Source organism: Amblyomma maculatum, chromosome 5 (assembly GCF_055883805.1).
Source record: "Amblyomma maculatum isolate TAMU_Amacu chromosome 5, ASM5588380v1, whole genome shotgun sequence".
In the NCBI taxonomy this organism is placed as follows: Eukaryota; Metazoa; Arthropoda; class Arachnida; order Ixodida; family Ixodidae; genus Amblyomma; species Amblyomma maculatum.
The window spans coordinates 93,121,031-93,142,285 of NC_139348.1; the positions used below are offsets into that span (position 1 = coordinate 93,121,031).

General features: G+C 44.3%; 1 protein-coding gene across 1 annotated transcript; it reads left to right on the forward strand.

The window, feature by feature from the left end:
* Positions 1–2,757: 2,757 nt before the first annotated feature.
* On the forward strand, positions 2,758–20,107 carry LOC146188710 (uncharacterized). The gene is made up of 4 exons (XM_084605114.1): positions 2,758–3,005; positions 7,083–7,449; positions 12,541–12,700; positions 19,922–20,107. Exons 1-4 carry the CDS (start codon positions 2,758–2,760, stop codon positions 20,089–20,091), a joined length of 945 nt encoding a protein of 314 aa, XP_084461240.1. The 3' UTR covers positions 20,092–20,107.
* Positions 20,108–21,255: the final 1,148 nt, after the last annotated feature.

Here is a 21,255-nt window from a genome sequence, read left to right on the forward strand (position 1 = left end):
TAGGGCACACAGCGCAGCATATGGCCCCTCAAAGATTTGGCATCATGCAGTCATACATCAAGTTGTTATGTCTTCAAACGCATTCCATGCGAGAAAATGGACGCAATTGATATGGTGAGTACGTACAATGCATAGCGCAACTTACGGAATATAATCTTTCTTTTTGTGTCGAAAAGCGCTTATTTATGGGAACCAAGAAAGCCAAATAGTGTGGTACCAACTCTAGAGAGAAGGAAGATAAGATTAGGATAATTTCTACACAACATCAGTCCAGCTCATTGTGGAGCCGCAGAGCTCTATCTTGGCGACCTGAATGTGCAAAAGACAAAGTGTGCGCGTGGGAAGAATTGTGCCTCGCTAACACCTCTCGAAATGATAGTGCAGGTCGAAAAGAAAGAAGACAGCCTTTATGCGCCTTCCAAAGTACCTGGAGGATAAGCCCACTCTTATGTGTGGCCACGACGACGAGATGAGCTCGAGCATCTGAACGGGCAATAAGCCTGACGTTCTAGTCTTAGCAGTACGCGATAACAGAACTAAAGGGTGTCGCCGCTGCGCAATAGCAGTGCTAAGCTAAGGAAGCAAACATTGGCCGTTCGACGCCGGAGCCTGAGGTACTAATCTAGCGCAGTCAACTTCAGTGACGCCCGCCGTGCTGTCCTTGTGAGTCATAGCTTCTTGTGTGTGTCTAAATTGCGTGCTGCTTTACGCCAGTGTCATCTTAAAAATGCAAGTCCATGTTCGGGATTTCTGTTTACGATACCCCGTGCAGCGTTCCAATGCCGAAATATACCGGTGGCTTGGACGGTCTACAAAACCATCACTGCACTGTGGATTATATTTCTCGCCACTATTTCACATTTTAGTCTGCGCCCGACAGGTTACTTCAGTTTTGAGGGCCGTCAAGAACAAACGAATAACAGTTACCTGGGCAGAGCAGGGTTTATGGCTGTCTCTTAGAGCAGGCGGGTGAGGAAGGAAAGGTTGTTTGTATTTGCGCAGGTCATTTGTAGATCTCTGAAAGAGAAAAAAATGCGGCTTTGCATCGTTCTTCCAGAACAAACTCCAGTTTACAGAGTGAGGCCTATAGGGCTGCAGAATGACAGCCCCACGCCGTTCGTAGCCCACAAGGTAACTCAGTTAACTGATAATTTACTTCAAAATAGGTTAGGTTCAGTTCACACTCTCCACCAGCGGAACAGATCAGTTCTCGCTCGCGGCGACCTGTTATAACACTCCTGACAGTGTCTCACATTCTAGTTAGAAATTATAACAAGGGGACCGCTTCAAATATGCGAAACACTGCTTTTACTCGGGAGTGGAGGTATCTCGTGTCGAAGAAAACCCGACGTGTGCGGAGATAAAAACGGCAATGTTGACAGTTCTCCTGCAGCACAAGACGCATTTATGGCTGAAAAAAATTTGTTTTCAATTCAGAAATTGTTTTTTCTGTCGTGTCGATTTAAATACGTTAAGTAATTGGCGGGTAGCGACTGGCACTCCGTACAGCTTTAACGAAGCTGTACGGACGTACCTTCGTGACCTAATATTTGGGTTTCAATTCTTCTTATTCAATTATTTCAATTATTCTTATTCGCATTCAGCGGCTCGCTGCAAGGTTTATATATAATAAATATCGCCGTAACCATTCTTCAACAGACCTCTGCCAACAAGCCCAACTACCAATGTTAGAAAGCAGAACCAGGTATGAAAGACTAAAAACTCTTTACCTCATTATTAATGATTATCTAAAAATTAATAAATCAAACTACTTTGAGATCAAAACTAATGAGACATCAAGGCATCGTCATAGTAGGTTCATTTCATTGCCGGCTATAAAAAATAATTGCTTCAAGTTTAGTTATTTCCCGCGAACTTGTAAGGACTGGAACTGTATTCCAGATCCTGCTGTTCGATCATCATCATTATCTGAATTTGTACGCCATTAAGAAAATTTCATCTATGGCACTACCACAGGGGGATGAGGTTCTATTGCTGTTGTGTAGGATGGCTGCTGTTCCGATTTCTGTGTAATTCATTTTTGTTTTGTTTGTGTGGGCATTCAGAGACAATTTTTGATTGACTATTGATTTTCATCGTGTTCTATATTGCTCATTTTTCGTTTTGTATTTTCCACTCCTGTTGCAGCCCCTTATGGTGGCTGACAGTATTAATAAATGAAATGAAATGAAATGGTCTCATCAGATTCGAGGACCATATCACAAATTGTACGGAAGATGGCAGCTCATAGCATAGAGTGGTAATTTGTCATACGAACACAGGTACAATATCAATAGAAAGAGCCGTTTTAGAAATCCCGTACGAATGCAGGTGCTTGGGTGACTCAGGAGTAGCCTGTCAAAATCGGCATCCAAATTGGCCAGAGTTTCCGACTCTCCTCAAACTAATACAGCCCAATTTATAGAAGCTCTTCGTACCACCGTTTTTAGACCGAAAAAAAAAAACGGCAGCTGCTTAACATAGGCTACATCCTTTTATACCAGCGAAATGTTTGCTACTCTTGGTTATTCTGTGTTACTAAGCCAAGATAGACTCACATTGATAACCTACTTTACAGAGCGTAAGATCCATTGGGCATGGTCAGACACGGTTTGCTGTGTTGTAACTCCCCTATCGCTGTAGGAAATGCAGTCAAGGCACTTGTAACGGCACCCGACTGCTGTCGGCACTGCTTAGAAATTCAGATGTCCACGAGGACAAAGATCTACATAATATTTGTTTTCTTGTCTCCTCAGGATGAGCGCCTCCGATCCTGAGAATAGAGATGATGCCGCAACCGCCACCAGTGGACACAGCGACACTTTCGGGGTGGAAAAGTGCGTAGAGTTGTACGATACTGCCATCGCCCCCATCGCGCCTGCCATCGCAGCCATACTCGACACTTTCCAGCCGGCCTTCCTCGACAAACCTGTCAATGAACCACCAGAAGGGAGTTCTTTTAGGTCCAAAGTGCAGTTCCTGGACGTAGGATGCGGTTCTGGCAGGTAGTGTGGCTCGTTTATTTATGCGGCAAATGCTTCTCCTATTTTCTTTAAAAAAAGCGCTATCTTTTTTTCGGCAAGAATTTGCTCCATTTAAGTTTAGACAGTAATATTCAAGTAACACAGCAGTAATAGATCAAGTTGGCTCTTTTACTGTGTCAAATCACGCGGAACCGAATCCCGGCCGCGCCGGCCGATTTTAGCTGGATGCGAAAAGCAAGGCTCTCATGTGCTGTGCGATTTCGTTGCACGTTAAAGAGCCCCAGGTGGTCGCAATTTCCAGGGCCCTCCATTACGGCCTCTCGCACGAAGGAAAGAAGACACATTACCCTCACCAGTGCAGAACAAATTTCTAAGTGAAACTTGAAATTTCTCCAACCTAAACCTTTTTATTTTACAAAACCCGACGTTTCGGGTCGGGTTTTGTAAAATAGAAAAGTTTTGGTTGGAGAATTTTCAAGTTCACTTAGTTATCAACCCAACCAGACAGGCAAATCTGTCGAAATGTTTAGCTTTCAGAACAAATTTCAAACTTTTTACGTAAAGCCAGACGAAGATTGAAGTCTTTAGATTATCCGAGGTCAACACAACAGGCTGAAATGAAGCTGTTTATCAAAAAAGTCTCCTGCGGACGTAAGCCTTTTGTTAGCTTCGATGTCAAGGCCTGATGCCAGTGGTAACTGACTCAGCGGATGGAGAGCAGAACAGCACGTTCATCCCGGCGTTGTTTCAACACATATAGAGCTTCACCGTAAGCAAAAGATTCTCAGAAAAATTCACGTAAATTTATTGTGCGACTCCGGGGGTAGTTTACTTGAACGGATGTTCTAGGCTCACCTTTTAATATATAACGAAATATTTTTTCTATACCCAGGTAGATATTCCCGGAATATAATAAAATAAATTAATTAAATATTATAATAAATAACATATTAGAAGAAGTTCCGTCAGAAGCTACTGAGTAGCTCTGAATACATAAGCTTTATGGCTAACGATAGACCGAGATGCATGGGAAACATTTATTATAAAGCTTACTGAGCCAAATCTGCAAAAATAGTACCTAGTACTGTGTGTTAACCGCCTTGCTGAAATTGCACTATTTTATTTACGACGTAATGTTCGATCTTTGGTTCGATTATATAATACACTGTTCCACATTCAAGCCCCGGTGAAAGATATTAAGCGCCGCCTGAATTTGGTTTGAGTTTTGGGAAAGTGCAAATTATTTTGTTGCGCCTGCCTAGCTTCACCTTTAGAGAGAGAGAGAGAGAGAAAACTTTTAATGAGCATATAATCAGTAAATATTCGCAGGAGCTGGGTGGTCGGTGCCCCTAGTCCAGGGCTCCACTGGCAGCAGCTTTAGATAGAAAAATACGATGCTGTCCCTATTGATCGGTGGACGAAGACGACTGTTTTTTTTTTCTTTCTTTCGGAAGAGGTGGAAAGGCAATATATTTAGTGCCGCAAACAGTAGTTTTACGATGTTCTACGTACAGATGATGACTTCCCGGCCCGTTTCTCGAGGGTGCTGACCCTTTATTTTGGTTACCAGAAGGTCAAACACCGATAGATAATTTGAAATTATCATGCAGAGCCCTGAAATATGAGCTAAAGAATAGCAATCGTAACACGTGCTTGCCAGAATTTTCTTCAGCTTTAAAGGGTGCACAGTAGTCATGAGTTATGTTTTACATAGTTCACATTTGTGAATTAAATAATATAGCTTCTCGTGAAGAGTGATTCCCTAGTATTTTCCATTCTGCTCTTTGAGTACACATATTACCGTGACTCATGTTGAATAAACCTTGCCCCCTTTATCGCGGGATAACAATGAGTTCCGCTCATTATTCCACTCGATGAATATACGATTAGGTAAGTCCTGGTTTTTAACCGAAAAGCGCATTCTGATATGAGCGGTTTTTCAGCGCAAAACGATAGAGACAGCAAACAACAATAGCAGGTGCAGTTGCTGTTTTAAATTAACTTGCAGGAAATTTACACTCACGTAGCACAAAATATTCAACGCAGCGCCGAATACGAGCATAATGTAGAAAAGTGTTATTGATGCTAGAGTCCACGGCAGGACTGCAGATTGGGCGTCTTAAAAATTTCTGTCCTAGCATACTTATAAATGACCGCCAAATACTGGCACATTACTGGTCATGAGAATACACAGAAGCTGTGAAACAAGATACAAATATACTGCTTATCCACCAGAAGCAACATGGCAGCGATATTTGATCGTGCTTCTTGCTTACACTTTGGCTGCTAATCTGCCGGCTTATTCTGGACAAAACTTGTGGTGCTGTGCAACAACGGGTTAACCGTATGTTAACCGTCTATATTGCGAAATTAATTTTTTCAAACAAAGGTATAACAAAGATAATTGCATTTCTGAATTCGCTAATACAATTATAATATTCTACTAATTACTCGCCAAGAATAATTACGCTATATTACATTTAAAAAAATATATTTTAGAGCACTGCTGTTATGCGGTCTTTCAGCGGTTGTACCGCACCGCCATTGGTGTTGTTGCCAGTATAACATGCGTGATAGAGAGTCACCAGGCACGAGCCACAATAACATCAAGGGCCAAAGAGAATTGTACAGATAAGGAGAAAGAATAAGGATCCCAACCTGAGCCAGGCGGCACTCCGAGAGCAAGCAATGAGCGCCCTCTTCGGCGGGAATATCATAACGTGGAAGGCAGGCGGGTGAGCTGAGGCACCTCATGTCTCTATGTAACGGCTGTATTGCGGTTGTTTAAAAATACGCAACCTTAAAGGACATTTTCGGTGTGGAAACCTTAAAAAAAGGGAAAAACTGCTTTCTAACGTGTTATGGAACACGTCGTACAAGACCCTCAATGTTTCTGTGGAAGTGAAGTGTGTGTCACAGGTGAGCGACACCAACACCTACAAGGTAGGTACATCCCTAGGTCAGCACACAATTTCTCAGCACTTTAACGCCATGTAGAGGCTCGGACTGCTAGCCGAAAGAATGCGGGTTTCTCCGCCCGATACTGCCTCAGGTTTTGCATGCTCGACATGGGGATATTTATCGCCTAATTCCCCGTTTCTCACGCATCTGGTTTTGAACTTCATCACATACACGTTCATTTCGCTTGTTAGCATTTAAGTGCAGTTCAGCTCGCTACAAAATTCTAGCTCACGCATTCATGTGCGCACGCGCTGTAACATCGCCGATATCGTCCCCAGAGATGATTCCTAATAACTATTACGCACGAACCACGCCACTCAGGTGTAAAGACTCCGCCCTATTGTTGTCCGCACGTGTACACTTGTGAGCTTGTCTATATGTACTTTTAATTAAACTTGGTTTCAAACTGTGAAATATACAATAACTGCACTTGACGTCAAACCAGACTTAGTCTTTGTAGCAGTGGGCTAAGCCGTGTATGCATTCAACACTGCACAGCTAAAGTTGAGTGCAAGCACATAAGGTAGTGGCTAGTTATTATCTCGATAATTTAGTAACCTTTAGGTTAATGAAGTATGGAAAATATAATTAGCTAACTATGTGTTACATCGCTGGATAGCTACTGACAAGAGCAAGCTAGTCTGACTGCGATGTGCAAATAATTGAAACTGAATTGTAAATTTCTGAATCCGTCTAAATTGTCTAACACGCAGCTTCACACTGACCCATCTGCATCCCCGACTGCCTTCATGGTGTGGCAAGGGACACATTATTCATACTTCAACGTGTTTGCTCGAATCTGAATCAAATACGTTTTCGTTTCTCACCCTATAACCACCTGGGATCATTGTAGTAGTAAGTGTGTGAACTCTGAACTGCAACTTAACTATCCGCAACGTAAGCCATTCTAACAAAATCAAGATATTAAATTAAAAGAAACTACAGGAATTGTTGACTGTGTTACAACAGAGTGAAATCGAGAGATACCGAGCGAATGATTGGATAAGTTAGATTAGGCATGAAACTAAAAACTACTTGGAGTGAGCAGTCAGGGGCCACAGATTTGTTGGGAACCAAACTGTTTAGGTTACTCTAATGATAAAACATGTTCTGATGTGAAACGTGTCTCTCACGCAGTTTCACACTGACCCATCTGCTTCCTCGACTGCCATCCTGGTGTGGGAAACTCGTCGGTGCCGACAACTCGCCGTCGATGCTCACTTTCGCCCGAGAGAACCGTGCGCACCCGAAGATCTCCTACCGAGAACTTGATCTGCTCGCGGATGAAGACGTGGCGAGATTCGTGCGAGCAGAAGGAAGCTTCCAGAGGGTCTACTCGTTCTTGGCGCTGCATTGGATCACCGATCAACGCCACGCCATGAGGAACATCGAGGCGCTCACGGCACCTGGTGGAGAGTGCTTCCTCGTCTTTACAAGCAATCTATTCGTGTTCGATGTGTTCGCCGCAATGCTGAAATCGGCTCGATGGAGCAAGTACTCTGACGTGAGTTTCTGTACTCAAGATGGGTTAGGGGAAGCTTATACAGTGCTATACAAGAACCCGTATGCCATGTGAAATATACGATGAGTTTTGTTCCCAAATTATTTTGCCGTCCGGCCGTAGCAATACATTTAAGTCATGGCAGATTAGTTTTGTGTTCTACAAGGCAGTTGGTGAAAATGCGGAATTGTTTATCATTATTCCAAGGATTATTTATTATGAGGCTAGTTCTAAAAATAATAAATTAAAAAAAAAAAAAGAAAGCGGTGAACACCTCCGCATCGCCTTCGATTTTATGACGCGAAAGTGTTCATGGCTTTCTTCCGCAGCTCCCCTTTGCGTGCACTTATTCTTGTACAGAAGCTTCCGTGGTCATGCAAGCACCAATTCGTAATTACTCCCACAATCTGAATGGGATAGCATTGCCAGCTACCGCATTTACCAAGCCCTAGATACAAGCGTTCGTGTTTTGGGAGTAGCATACCTCAATAGGTCCACCTGACTTGGTAACTCAAACCATGACATGCGCTCTCATGACATCCCACAAATCAGCGACAATTCCTCGCCAAGCGATCTCCATCCAACTACCATCTGCCAGATAAATGTGAGAGAAACTGACGTCATGACTTTAATCCTGACACCAACAGCATCTGCCTTTCTGCAGAACGGAACCTTTCACGCTGTCTTCTCATTATATACGAAACAGGTACAAGTCACAATTAACGACTATTTTAAAAAAGACGTGGAGACCTAACTTAGTGAATCAAACTGAGGCCTTCTGAAAGTTTCGTGTCGTTGAACGCGGTATTTTGCTCTTTCTCCAATGTAAAAAATTGTTGTGAATTCAAATTAGCTACATTGCCTCAAAGGATAAAAATTTCTTACATTGTATAGATCCACTTCAAAGCAGTTGGCTGCAATGTCGGCTTCGCAAGTACTATTATAAGAGTTGTTCTTTCTGTACGGAAGCTATCACGAAACAAGCTGCTGAAGCAACTCTCGCATTATGTACAGATGTACAGATCCCGCCTGTAATCTCTTCTTCGGAGCGAGTAGCCTTTTAGAGCCAGAAACAAAAAACAGTTTTACTTATACAGTAACTTGGAACAACGATTTCAATCATTTGTATTAATACAATAGCATTAAAGGCTTCGTTCGCCAGAAAATATGCTGTCAGCTTTGTGAGCGAAAAATAAACATGGCGCGGACGGTATATTACATGAGGGCAGCGCACAGGCTTGCTGGCGCTGCAGTTAAGAAGTAAAGTTAGGACCACTGGAAAAGCAAAGATACTAGCCCCAAAAAGGCCGCTTATTTTGGTCGCTTTCAATAAATGAGAAGACAGTAGAGAGTAGCAAAAGGAAGTAGGCCTAACCAAAGTATTCACCGCACCATGCATCATATACGCTGAGAACACTGTAGGGGGGTGTCCTAAATATGCATTTCGTTGCATCCAGGAAGCAATGAGTAGAAAACGCGGTGGCTAACACATTTCAAAAAATTCGATTTTAGCTTGTGTAAAATGCTCGAGTTGGAAGTAGCAATAAGGGAACTACAGTCGAAACGCTCATTATTTAGATCAAAAATAAAACCTTAACTCTCCACTTAACTTTCATATTCAAACTGTTCAATACGAACAATGGTGCGAAATGTCCTACTGTGAGCAATATAAGCAGCTTCTGAAGATGTAATGTCACTCATTAGGTAGCGAAACCACTGTACCTTATTCAAGAGTTGTTTTTTTAGCCATTTTAGGAATTTTGTGAATCTGAGTTTGAAGGAGATGGCGTCCTTGTTTCGTAATGACTGTAGTAAACAATTACGGCGTTTTCGCAATTACACAGCTTGGACGTTATTAGTTGAAGGCGCTGGTGGCAGCTTTGTTCGAAACCATGACGCCCATTCATGTGATTTTATTTCGGTAAGAAATGAGTACGCCGCCTATACAGAACTGTCTACTGTTAATCATCATCATCATCATAATCAGCCTGACTATACCCAGTGCAGGGCGAATGTCTCTCGCATATTTCTCCACTTAACCCGGTTCTGTGCTAGCTGTATCCGCTTGACCCCTGCGAACTTCTTAACCTCATCCGCTTACCTAATTTTCTGCCGCCCCCTGCTACGCTTTCCTTCCCTTGGAATCCAGTTTGTTACCCTAAGCGACCATCGGTTATCCTCTCTTCGCACTACATGTCCTGCCCATGCCCATTTCTTCTTCTTGATTTCCACTAGAATGTCAGAAACTTGAGTTATTTCTCTGACCCAATCTGCTCTGCAGGCTTGCCTATTGGTTGCTAACTCCTATACGATTCTATGTCACCAGCATTCTAGTGAGTACAAATGTTTTCGCGATGTCCCAGTATCGGTCTTGTCACTACGCCACGCTTTGGCAGAAAGCGCACTGCGCACGATATATATTTTCATGCTAAAGCCTTACTATATCCATTTCCCATAATTCTGCTTGTCGTTACCATCACTTATATCTGTTATGATGGGACTGAGTTAGGCGTTTTTGAGTCACCGAAGCGGTGAGTGGGACGACGCCAATCCAAAACAGATGATGCTGGGAGGCCCTATCCTCGCTTTTCGCTTCTGACGCGCCATTTTCACGTACGCCATTCCGAATAATCTCTATGTGGCGCCAGGTTTTCTCCAATTGTTATCAAAATTCTAGTGCAATTTTTTTTATGCTGCATTCGAAGTAAATAACACGCCATTCACCTCCCATTTAGCTTGGATATGCTAGTCACGCTGAATGCTAGTTTACGACAAAGATTCCAGCTAACGACTTATCTACCCCCAATAGTATGCATTGAAATCAAAGTTTCGGTGATTCCGGCACTAAGTTGCCGCTTGCAGCATGGCAGTCTACGTCCAACATGCAAACGCACGCACCGAATACAGTATTAGTACAAAAAAATTTAACCCATGTCAAAAACGTCACAGCTAATCAGCCCCTCAACTAAGTGGCTTTCGCAGTTCTACAGTAAGCAGTCTTAAGCGAATCAGCCGAATATTATTTTTCTTTTAATGTTTTATATTAAAACCCCATATTAGAGTACTCTTTCCTGCTATAGCAATGCTGTGAATCGATACATTTCTGCTGCTTTTTTCGGACTGAATGTCGGCAATAATTAAGCAAAAATAAAACATAAATATATACACTGTATGGCACAGTATACAGTAGTTTGCTTGAGGCCCACTCGCAAATGTCTTTGGTCACTGAGCACTCGGCACGTCGGGCGGGCCTCGGCACATCGGGTGTATACGACGCACGCACGCACCCACTGTACAAAAGAGTGACGGCCGACGGTGGAGGGCGATCGGCCGTTATCTTCCGGAATAGCACACGCGGAGCATTCGGTCGCAACGCGCACTATCTGGCCAGTTGAAATAGGAGGGTCATTGTGATAAACCCCAGCATTTGCGGTCAACAGAGGCGCGGGATCCCATTTACGGTTGCCTATCGTCCCTCTATAAGGTATGAGAGCACATTTAAGTTTAATAAGGTCACTTTCTTTTACAAGCAATTGAATATTCACACATAGTAGTCTAAATTACACTGCATAATAATAGAGTAAACTAGAAAACGAAAAGGCCACGACGCGAATGTGATAAAAAAAAAAACAACTCAGTAAATGACGAGACTAAAACCCAACAATGGACAAAACACTGCGATAAAAAGAATTTAATAAAGATAACAAAGCAAGTATTCCAGATACAATAAGTATGGGCAAGGGTTACATAGAAAACGGAGCGTAAAATACTAAGTCAGATAAAGGTTAAACAAAGGGGAAAAGCATATTCGATCCAAAATCTGTGCCAAAAAGGAATTCTCACAGTATTCTTGTTAGTTGAGGCGTCGAAGGCTGGGCAGTACAGATCAGAAGAACGATGCGTTGATCGCGAGTTCGGTAAAACACAAGACGCTTACCCGAGGGGCCTCGAGAGCGTTTTTATACTCTCGGCTGGCTGCGCAGTGCCCGCGTCAAGGACGCGCGGTCGCTGCCCGAAAGTCATGTCGAAGCCTGCTCATAGGAACGGGGAGATACCGTGCGTTTCGCTCTATATGTGAGGCAGGAGATACCGCAAAGTTCGCAGTATAGGTGACGCAGCTTGTTACAGTCATCAAGCCCGCCTATTCGAGGTATACACACGGGATCACGTGTGTTCACTCGCGGACGCGCGCACTGCCCAGCGGCAACTGCCCGCGGTGCAGTTCAGTAGATGTTCGAGGGTTTCTACCGCGCTACAGCCGTCACACGTGTCACTGGTGGCAGGTCTGTGGCTCATCACGAGTTCATTTGTCTTTCTGGGAAAAGAAAGCGCCTGTGAGTTGCAGGGAGAGGTTATACCTCAAGCACCCAGTAAAGCATGTTTTCCACAAAAAGGATTAAAGAGGGAATTGCCCCCTCTACCCCCCCCCCCCCCCCGAATAAAAAAAGCCGACAGTTAACGGGTTTGTCAACACGTTCTATCCTGTGCAGGCACACATAAGGACAAAATAAAAGAACTATACATGGTTAACGTAAACATGGTGTAACACCTACACATGGTATGAGCATTCACATGAAGTGTTTGAGCTGTCTAGAAACTGGTTACCACCAGCCATAGCGGGTACGCAGCGCCGTGAAGCCGAGTGCCAGCGCACCAGAAGCCGTCAAACCAGAAGGCCCGAAGGCCCGAAGGCTGGCGTTGGAGGAAGGGTCACATGATCAAATATGGCAACGCCGATGCGCTCGCCCCTAAGTGGTCTATAGTCCTTTTCATCGGAAGAGGAGGTCGTCGAAATGCCTCCTCTCTGGACTGCTGCTAACCAGTTCCGCTGCCGCCTCTACCGTGTTGACGCCTAGCGCACACAACAGCCCAGCGAGCAATATGGTGACGCCCAGGAGGCCCTCGTTGCAAAGGTCTATAGGCCGTGCAGGATCGGCGGCGAGAAGCTGCAACGCTCCTTTCAGCGCCACTCCGTACGTGACTGAACGCGAGCAAAGCGAAGCGTGCACCTAATGCACTAACATAGACATAGAGATCAACTTTTCTTGAAACGAACTTCTATGTTTAGGTGCCTCACTTAACTTTTCTCTCCAGATTCTGCTGCCCGTTATTCCCGAGACGAGAGAAATGGAGGACCTTGCGTCTTTGCGCTCTCATCTGGTGAGCGTTGTGCGAGCGACCGAACTACTACCTCTCGCTTGCGAAGTCTTCCGAATCACAGCAAAGAATGGACTGAGCAAGGGCAGCGCATTAGGCAAGTGCACATTTCTTCCTGTCGTCGCAGCTATTGAACAGCTCTCTCGCGTGCCGAATTTAGAGCACAGACCACCAATGTCGAGCCGTATGACAGGTTTCATGACAGGCATTGAGTCAAGGGCATATCACCAGTTTAGCAAATAATCGTATGACTGCCTGCGGTACAGATGCGAAGAAATTAACTCCCTGCCCATCATTGTAGTAACCCCTGTTGCTCTTATGCAGATCTTGGATTTCAGCAAAAGATATTAAGTTTTGGCTGAGTTAAACGGCAAGTCCAGGTTTCTTAAAAGTCAATTTGAATTGGAACAGAATAATAAGATACTGCTATAAAATAAAAAAAAAACAATCGACCACTCTTCAATGTCCAGAAAAATATTTAGTTTTCAAGTATATCTTTCGCTTGCGGCTGGCGGTTGAGCCTGCAAGAGAAATTAAATGGCGCAGCGCTGGTCCTGTTCTTGTTGCTTCAACGTATGTCCCGTTTCTTTTGTGATGGTATTTCTTCACATCACTAGCCACCGATTAGTACGCCCCAAGGTATTATCGATGCCATGCGGAACGTTTTGACAAAGCGTTTGCCAGACACCCACCGGTAAAAATGGGTACAAGCGTTCCCCGGCCCGGCGTCCGGCACTCACAGGGGTGTGCACTTGGAAGAGGCTCCGCAAACCCCGCTGCGCTCCTTCAGGGGCAAAACAGTTTCAAACACTTCAGCCTGCAAAGGTGGTTCGAGTTACCGTGTTTCACGGGATTCAAAACTGAAAACGAGCCGTGTCCAGCCCACGCGAAAACTCAGAAAAGCCTTGAAGTTTCAAGTGCGAAACGCTATAAACCAGCGTGTCGAAAGATGTAAAGGTTCACTGTCACTGACGAAGTTCACTTCTCAGAGAATCACTGCAGTCCTCGGCCAGTCCGGATTCCCGGCTGTCTGACATCGCGACAAAAAAAAAAAAAAGGGTCGCATAATGGACTTTTGACGCGCCAGGAGGAATTATGGTTGTCCGATGGCGGAACGGATCAATGTCACATCGGAGCAACTATTTGGACCATGACCCCTTTTCCCAAGCATTTCACCACAGAAGAGCTGAGCATCAGGCCGGAGGAAGCTTGTGCCCATTTAAAACCGGTGTGTACCCGGCAGCACCAGGGTTCGACCCCAGTACCTCCCGAATGCGAGGCGGATGCTCTATCACAAGGAGTTTTTTACGGAGTTTCTCCCAAGTTTATTTTTTAAAAAAACTAGAAGGTTGCCGAGGGCATTTAGGAATCATTATCAGGATATTTTACCAGACGTCCAAAATGTTCACGGACTATTTCCCATTAAAAATTTAGTTGGTTCGGAGTCAAAGAAATGTGTGTGTTAGCAGAGCGCAAACAAAAAACAATTGGAAAGGGTGCGGCCAAAATCAGTGCTCGCTTCTTCGCGAACCAACGCAGGCGCGCCTTAAAGAATAACCACAGTAAAAAACACGTTCATAATAAACGCCGTATTCGCAGAGTAGCAAAAAAGCCCATACTTTTCACACTCATCACGGGAAGAGCCTCGGCAAGTAATAATGCACTTTGCAACCCTAGCCCCTTCACACGCACATACTGTCTTACCTCGATGACGTCACAACACAGCTTCTCTCGAGGACGCGAAGATCACTGCATATGTCTGGATAATATAGGCGAAAGGTGTGAAACTCACATTGCTATACTGGTCGCCGTGAGGAAATTCCGTCCACCCCAGTCAGAAGCCCAGCAATAACGAAACTAACAACAATATGAAGCAAACAAACAATAACAATCAATATCAGTTATATAAATAAAAATAAACCAAAAAGTCTAGTTCTCAGGCTACACCCTTCCTTTCATTGCTAGCACAAGTGTCCTGCGCTCGATGCTCCCTAAACGCCGAATGGGCGCCACTTAAAGGTGGTTTATAAATAGCTATTGAAAGATTACAGTGGATAATACTACCTAAGTGAAACTTGAAATTTCTCCAACCAACAATTTTTATTTTACAAAACCCGACATTTCGGAGCCCGCTCGACTCCTTCTTCAAGGGCTGTGTGCAACTATAGGTAAAGTAATGGTGGAGGGAGAGAAGAGGGGCGTTGGAGAAACGAAAAACCTTGACGAAAAACATTGACGAAACGAAAAACCTAAGAGAAAGAATTCGGCAACACGGGAATGATGTACGAATTTTTTCAAGAGAACGCAACCCTGTAGCTGAACATTCGGAAGATTCCGACCGCAGAATAAATTTTGAAGAAGCGTTCATCCTGGAGACAGAGACCAATCACCGGAAAAGACGCCTCCTCGAGTTATGGCACATACAGTCGACCGCACATAGCGTCAGCCGAACAATAGGCAACCGCCCTGCTCTATACTTGCAAGGTCTTTGCTCCCTCCTGGCCACCTCACACAAGAAAAAAAAAAGTCGCCAGCGTGCACCCCCGCACCTGCGGCACCGTGACTCGTCATAACCCTCCTCCTTCCTTCACTTTCTTTCACACCGATCTCACCCCCTCCCCTTCCCCCTCCCCCCCCCCCCCCCCTCTTCTCCCCTTCGACCATTTCTTTACTTATAGCTGCACGCAGCCCCGCGCCATGCACCCTCGAAGACGGAGCTGAGCCGGCTCCGAAACGTCGGGCTTTGTAAAATAAAAAAGTGTTGGTTGGAGAAATATCAACTTTCACTCAATTATCAACCAAACCAGGCAGGCAAATCTGTCGAAATGTTTAGCTTTAAATAATAAATACCACACTCGGTAGGAGGTATCATCTCCTGATGTCCACAAAACCACAAATATATTATTCAGTTATATGCTCCCGTTTAAACTACTGTTTCCTTGTATGGTTAACAACGACAAGGAATCTAAATTATCTTGCTATACAAAAGCGAGTCTTGCGGGATATCGCGAACTTGGCGCTTTCACAAAGCTGCCGGCATTTATATAGGTCTTAAAGCATATTAGAAATAAGTCAACTCCAGACATGCAAACTATGTTTGAAAGATTACGCTAGTGCAAGTTAGATGAAATAGCCTTCGAAATACATGTCGCACTAAGATTAGCACATATAAACCTCGGAAACGAGGCAAGGAAATATCTCGTTACGGAAAAAGCTTGATCTTTAGAGATTAGGATGGCGAATTTGTTAATTATTGACCAGCACTCCAATGTCACCCTGTTATTTATCCAAGTCTATGCATCAACCACTACTGCTGAAGAAGCTATGTTGAGAGATTTTATGCTGCCCTGCAATGCCTTCTAGACCGCACTCCATCACCAGACATCCTTTTTCTCATAGGAGACTGGACTGCTAAGGTAGGCAGGGAAGAAATATCCGGGATTACAGGCAAGTTCGGTCTTGGTGAGCCAAATGAAGCTGGACAGAGGAGGTTACTCAAGAAAACAACCTGACCATAGCGAATACTCATTTTCAACAGCACAAGAGGCGCCTGTACACATAGACTTCACCGGACGGTCTGTACAGGAATCAGATTGATTATAATATTTGCCGACAGAGATGTCGGCAAATATAAGCGCTAAACAAGCAGTAAAAACAAGGCCTGGGGCCGATTGTGGCACCGATCAACAGCTTCTTGTTGCCAAATTTAAGCTTCGATTGAGGAAAACGCAGAACACTAGAAGGCCTTTCAGGTATGATCCAGATCAAATTCCATCAGAATATGCTGTGGAAGTCAGGAATTGATTTGAAGAATTAGATTTAGAAGAAAGAGAGCCTGAGGAGATATGGACTGATGTTCGTGAGATTATACAATAAGTTGCTACTAAGGTAGTTCCAAAGCAAACGAAATGCAAGAAACCAAACTGGTTATCTGAAGACGCTTTGCAAATAGCTGAGGAAAGGAGGACGGCAAAAGTTATGTGGGAAAGAGAAAGATACAAGGTCTCAATGCCAATTTTCAGAGAATAGCAAGGAGAGATAAGAATACCTTCCTGAACATACAGTGCAATGCACTTGAGGACAACAACCAATTGAGGAACACAAGAGCTCTGTATAAGACAATCAAAGATATCAAAGGAAGCTTCTGTGCTAAGTTGGGCGTGATAGAAAACAAACGAGGCAAGAACCTCATTGAAGCCTCAGAGATAAAAGAGGTGGCGAGAATACAGAGAAGAACAGGACAAGAAGAAGCCGAATGTGCAAACCCAACATGAGACAGTTGTGATCACTGATCTCGAGCCGGGCAACATGAATAGTGAAGTTGAATGGGCCTTAGCCAGCCTTGGTAAAAACAAAGCTAGCTGAATTGATGGCATTCCAGCTGAGTTGCTTCAAAACTTTAACGATGGCGCTGTTAACGTTCTGTACGCATTATGTCATTAATTTTGACAGCCCTGCAGTGGCCACAGGATTGGAGGAGGTGAGTGTATATCCCCATTCCAAAGAAAGGCAATGTCAAATATTGTTGCAACTACCACACAATCGCGCTTATGTCGCGTGCTAGCAAGCTGATGCTGAAAATCCTCCAAGGAAGACTGCAGCAGTATCTGGATCGGAAGCTTCCGGGCGTGCAAGCTGGATTTCGCAAGGGCAGAGGAACTAGAGACCAGATTGCCAACCTTCGCTGGATCATGGAAAAAACAACAGTTCAAGAAACCCATCTACTTCTGCCTTATTGATTATGCGAAAGCATTTGACTGCGTAGATCACAACAGATTGTGACAAGCTTTCCAAGAGAGGGGAGTTCCAATTTACCTCATCTCCTCGGGAACCTGTATGAAGGACAAGAGACCACAGTCAGAACTGGGCATAGTCTTACTGATTGGTTTTCAAATGAGAAAGGAGTGAGACGAGGCTGCATACTGTCGCCCTGCCTATTTAACCTATATGCTGAGTGCATCATGAGGAAGGTCGGTCTGGACGGGTCTTTAGTTGGAGTGAAGATTGCTGGGAACCGTATCAACAACCTTAGATATGCGGATGATACCAGTTTAATGGCAGAAAGTGACGTGAAACTCAAGAGACTTGCGACGTGCGTGCAAGACGAGAGTGAGAAGTTTGGGCTTAAACTGAACATCAAAAAGGCAAAAATCGTGGCGTCTTGCCCTATGAAGTCCTGGAACATCCACGAACAAGAAGTTGAAGCCATGATAGATTTTCTCTTCTTGGGATCCAAGATTACCCCTGAAAGTCACTGCAGCCATGAAATTAGTAGACGCGTGCTTCTGAGAAAGAGCGCCATGACTAGTCTTCGCCGCCTAGTAAAGAGCAGGGACATTAGACATGCCAACCAACATCCGCTTAACTCGTGCTATGGTATTTCCAGTTGTGATGTATGGATGCGAGAGTTGGACTGTGAAGAAGGCTGACTGTCGAAGAATTGACGCATCTGAATTGTGGTGCTAGCGGAGACTCTTGAGAGTTCCTGGACTGCCAGGAGATCGAATCAGTCGATATTGTCGACCACAAACCCTACTGCTCATTGGAGGGTCACATTCTAAAGTTAAAGCTCAGCTACTTTGGTCATCAGATGAGAAGAGAGGAGTCGCTGGAGAAAGATTTGATGTTGGGCAAGGTTGACGGTCACCGGAGAAGGGGTAGGCGGCGAACGCGGTGGTTAGATGGCATCTTTGAGGCGCTGCAGATGAAGTTATGTGAGGTTAGGAAGATATTGAGAGACCGGAAAGCTTGGCATGATATGGTCCATATAGGGTCACAAAGAGTCGGACACGACTGAACTGAACTGAACCCCATTATGACAAACATTCTACACTGCTCGCCCTCTAATCAAAAATATCAAAAAATTATAAAAGAAATACTAATTGATATGCATTGAAATACCAAATTTAATTGCTGTCTGGAATATGCTATTTTCTATACTGAAACTGTGGTAAACTGTTTATTTTTAGCATAACCGCAATACTTTTAAGCATGTCATTTTTTGTGTAAATTCTGAATTACTATCTTTTTACTATTTTTAAATACTATTTATGTAAAAGTGAGCTTGTCTCACATCAGGTAAATGCTTTCTCCTGATTTTTGTAGCCTGTCGTAGGGGTGGCGTGAACCCTGCTGGCAGTGTTGCATGTCACAACGGACAAAGTTTCTCCTTTGTCGGAGATAAATGTAGGTATGTGATATGGAAGGGTAATATAAGAATCACGCTGCCAATACACTTGCATTGAAGTTACCCCTGTGCCACGCAGGTAGGTTGATGCGGCTTCTTTTGAGTGGTGTTTTAAATATGCCGTCGTAGCCACACTACCGCGTCGTACCCTTAAAAGTGGAGCGTGAGAGCCCTCCATATTTTATCTTCCATTTTAGGCATTCTGTGCATATAAAAATTTGACGAAATATTAACTAATATTGGCTTTTTAGTGTGTTTCTTCGAGAAATTGTGTGGTCAATAAGCAAGGTAAGTAAACTACGATATTTTCCCTGTTCATTCATATAGCGCCAGAAAAAAATACCTACTGAAGGGCTTACCAGCTTTCAAGTTCTTCCAATCTGTTTCTCAAAGCTCACACCTACATAACGTTTTCACGGTCCTTGAAGTGAAACGTCTACTCCGACGCGTCCGTCGCAGCACAGAAATCTGCGAGGATATACATTTCCTGGCGGCTCGCATCCCTCAAACCATTCGAACTCAGCGGGCTACTCAGTTCACAATGCTCTGCAGAATCTGCAGCTTCCCAGGCGAATCTACCCCATAAATGCCACGATTCCTCAGCATAAATGATGCCACCCTTCTTCTCGCAAGAAAGGAGCATCTCTGGTGCCGCACTTGTGCTCTTGTCCATCCGTGTGCGGTAACCTAACCCAGCAGTCGTACCCGCGCAGAGGGTGCGCTTGGTTGGGTCCGAGTTGGAGCCCTCACACCCGCTGTGGATCGAGCATGACCTCAATTTCGATAGCGTGCGGGATAGCCTGTCTGGAACTGCCAGAAAAGTGAGTCAGATACTCACAACTTGCGTGTCTGCCCGGCGCTGAAGCCAACGAGAATTCGGCACCTGACCGCAGTGGGTCTCTCGTCATACCACCCGCCATCTTATAAAGCTCGTACGCAGGGGGTTTCGCCAGCTTTCCTCTTTGACTTTATTTGAACGACCAACCTTTTGTCTTTCATTTTATACCTTTTTAGTTATTTTTACGACTTGATTTGCGCCCTGAAGCAAACAACAACGTTATAAAAAATGCCATGTCAGCTGTCGGCATTCAGGATAATCATTGCATGCTCTTACGATTTTTTTTTTTGCAGATTTCTTCTGCTTGATGAACCCACTATACCCGCTGCTGAACGAAAAAGAAAGAGTGGAGCTTCGTTCGTTCACCGAAGAAGTTCTGCAGTATTTCACTGAGCAGCGCAGAGGAGGAGCCGTTGGACAACACAACATCCTCGTAATACACGCATGCAAGCCCCGAGAGTAAATTGCATATGCGATAAAGGAAACGAAAACTTACTAAAGCCGTACCATCAACTTCGCTCTCCTCTATGCGGCATCCATGCATACCATATAGGAATGTCAGTGCTAACATATTTAACTTAAAATCCGCAGCAGTGGCTTAGTGGTTATTAGAGAGCAAATATTATTGGGATATCTCCTTCGGCTTTGAGGTAGCATATCGCGGTGGTGCATTGGTTGAGGCATTCAACTGTTGGCTCAAGTATGCGGGCCCGAATCCTTGCCACGGAGGCCACTTTTTGATGGAGGCAACAAGAAAGGTGTATGTGGGCTGTGTCAGTGAACGTTAAACCGAGATTTCTGGAGGTCTTCACTACGATCGTCTCTCATAGCCTGAGTTGAGTTAGGACGTTAAATCCCCACTTTTGTTCTGATCATATCAGCGCATATCAAGAGCCCAATATGTGACGCACCGTTCGGAGCGCCCCACAGTGCCTGCCGCAGCCCATGCGCCGTATGAAGCCTTAAGCACTGTCGAAATTCAATATAAACATGCGGAGACAAAGCCAAGAACTGTTATTGCTTTTTTGAAACTCCTATAATGCAGGGATGCTTCTATTTCACAGCATATAATACCATTACCTTTTCTTTTCGCCTTCCACGCCCTTTTTAGGGTCCATATGTTTTGGCCTTAATTGGAAATTCATTCTAGAATAATTTATACCTCGGCTTCACCACAATCATTGCACTCTTGTTGGTGTTGCCTCTGTATTTGGAGCGTAATAAAATTCCCATCGCCACTCACTACATTTTTCTGTCAATGCCAGTGGTTGCAGTCTCTTGTTTCACCAGAATTCGACGCCGGCGTGAACGTTTTGCTGAAAATATTTTCGGTGTCATCTCTGCATCATGTGGAACACTTACTCACGACACCCAACGTATAGTTCATAATGTGGATTGTGATTGTTGTTTGTGTCCGAAATTCATTCTTTTTTGTAGTGAAAAACATTTTTGCTAAAGTCAACCTGAGCTCTGCACTCCTACAAGTGACTACATTCTGAAGAGATTACCTGCAATATTTTCGCTGTTGTATCACTAATTGCAATAAGAATGCCTTCAAAAATATGTAGCAATCCTCATGCAGCTACGTCGTCAATCATAACAGCGTGCGCAAGAACGAGGTTCCGTC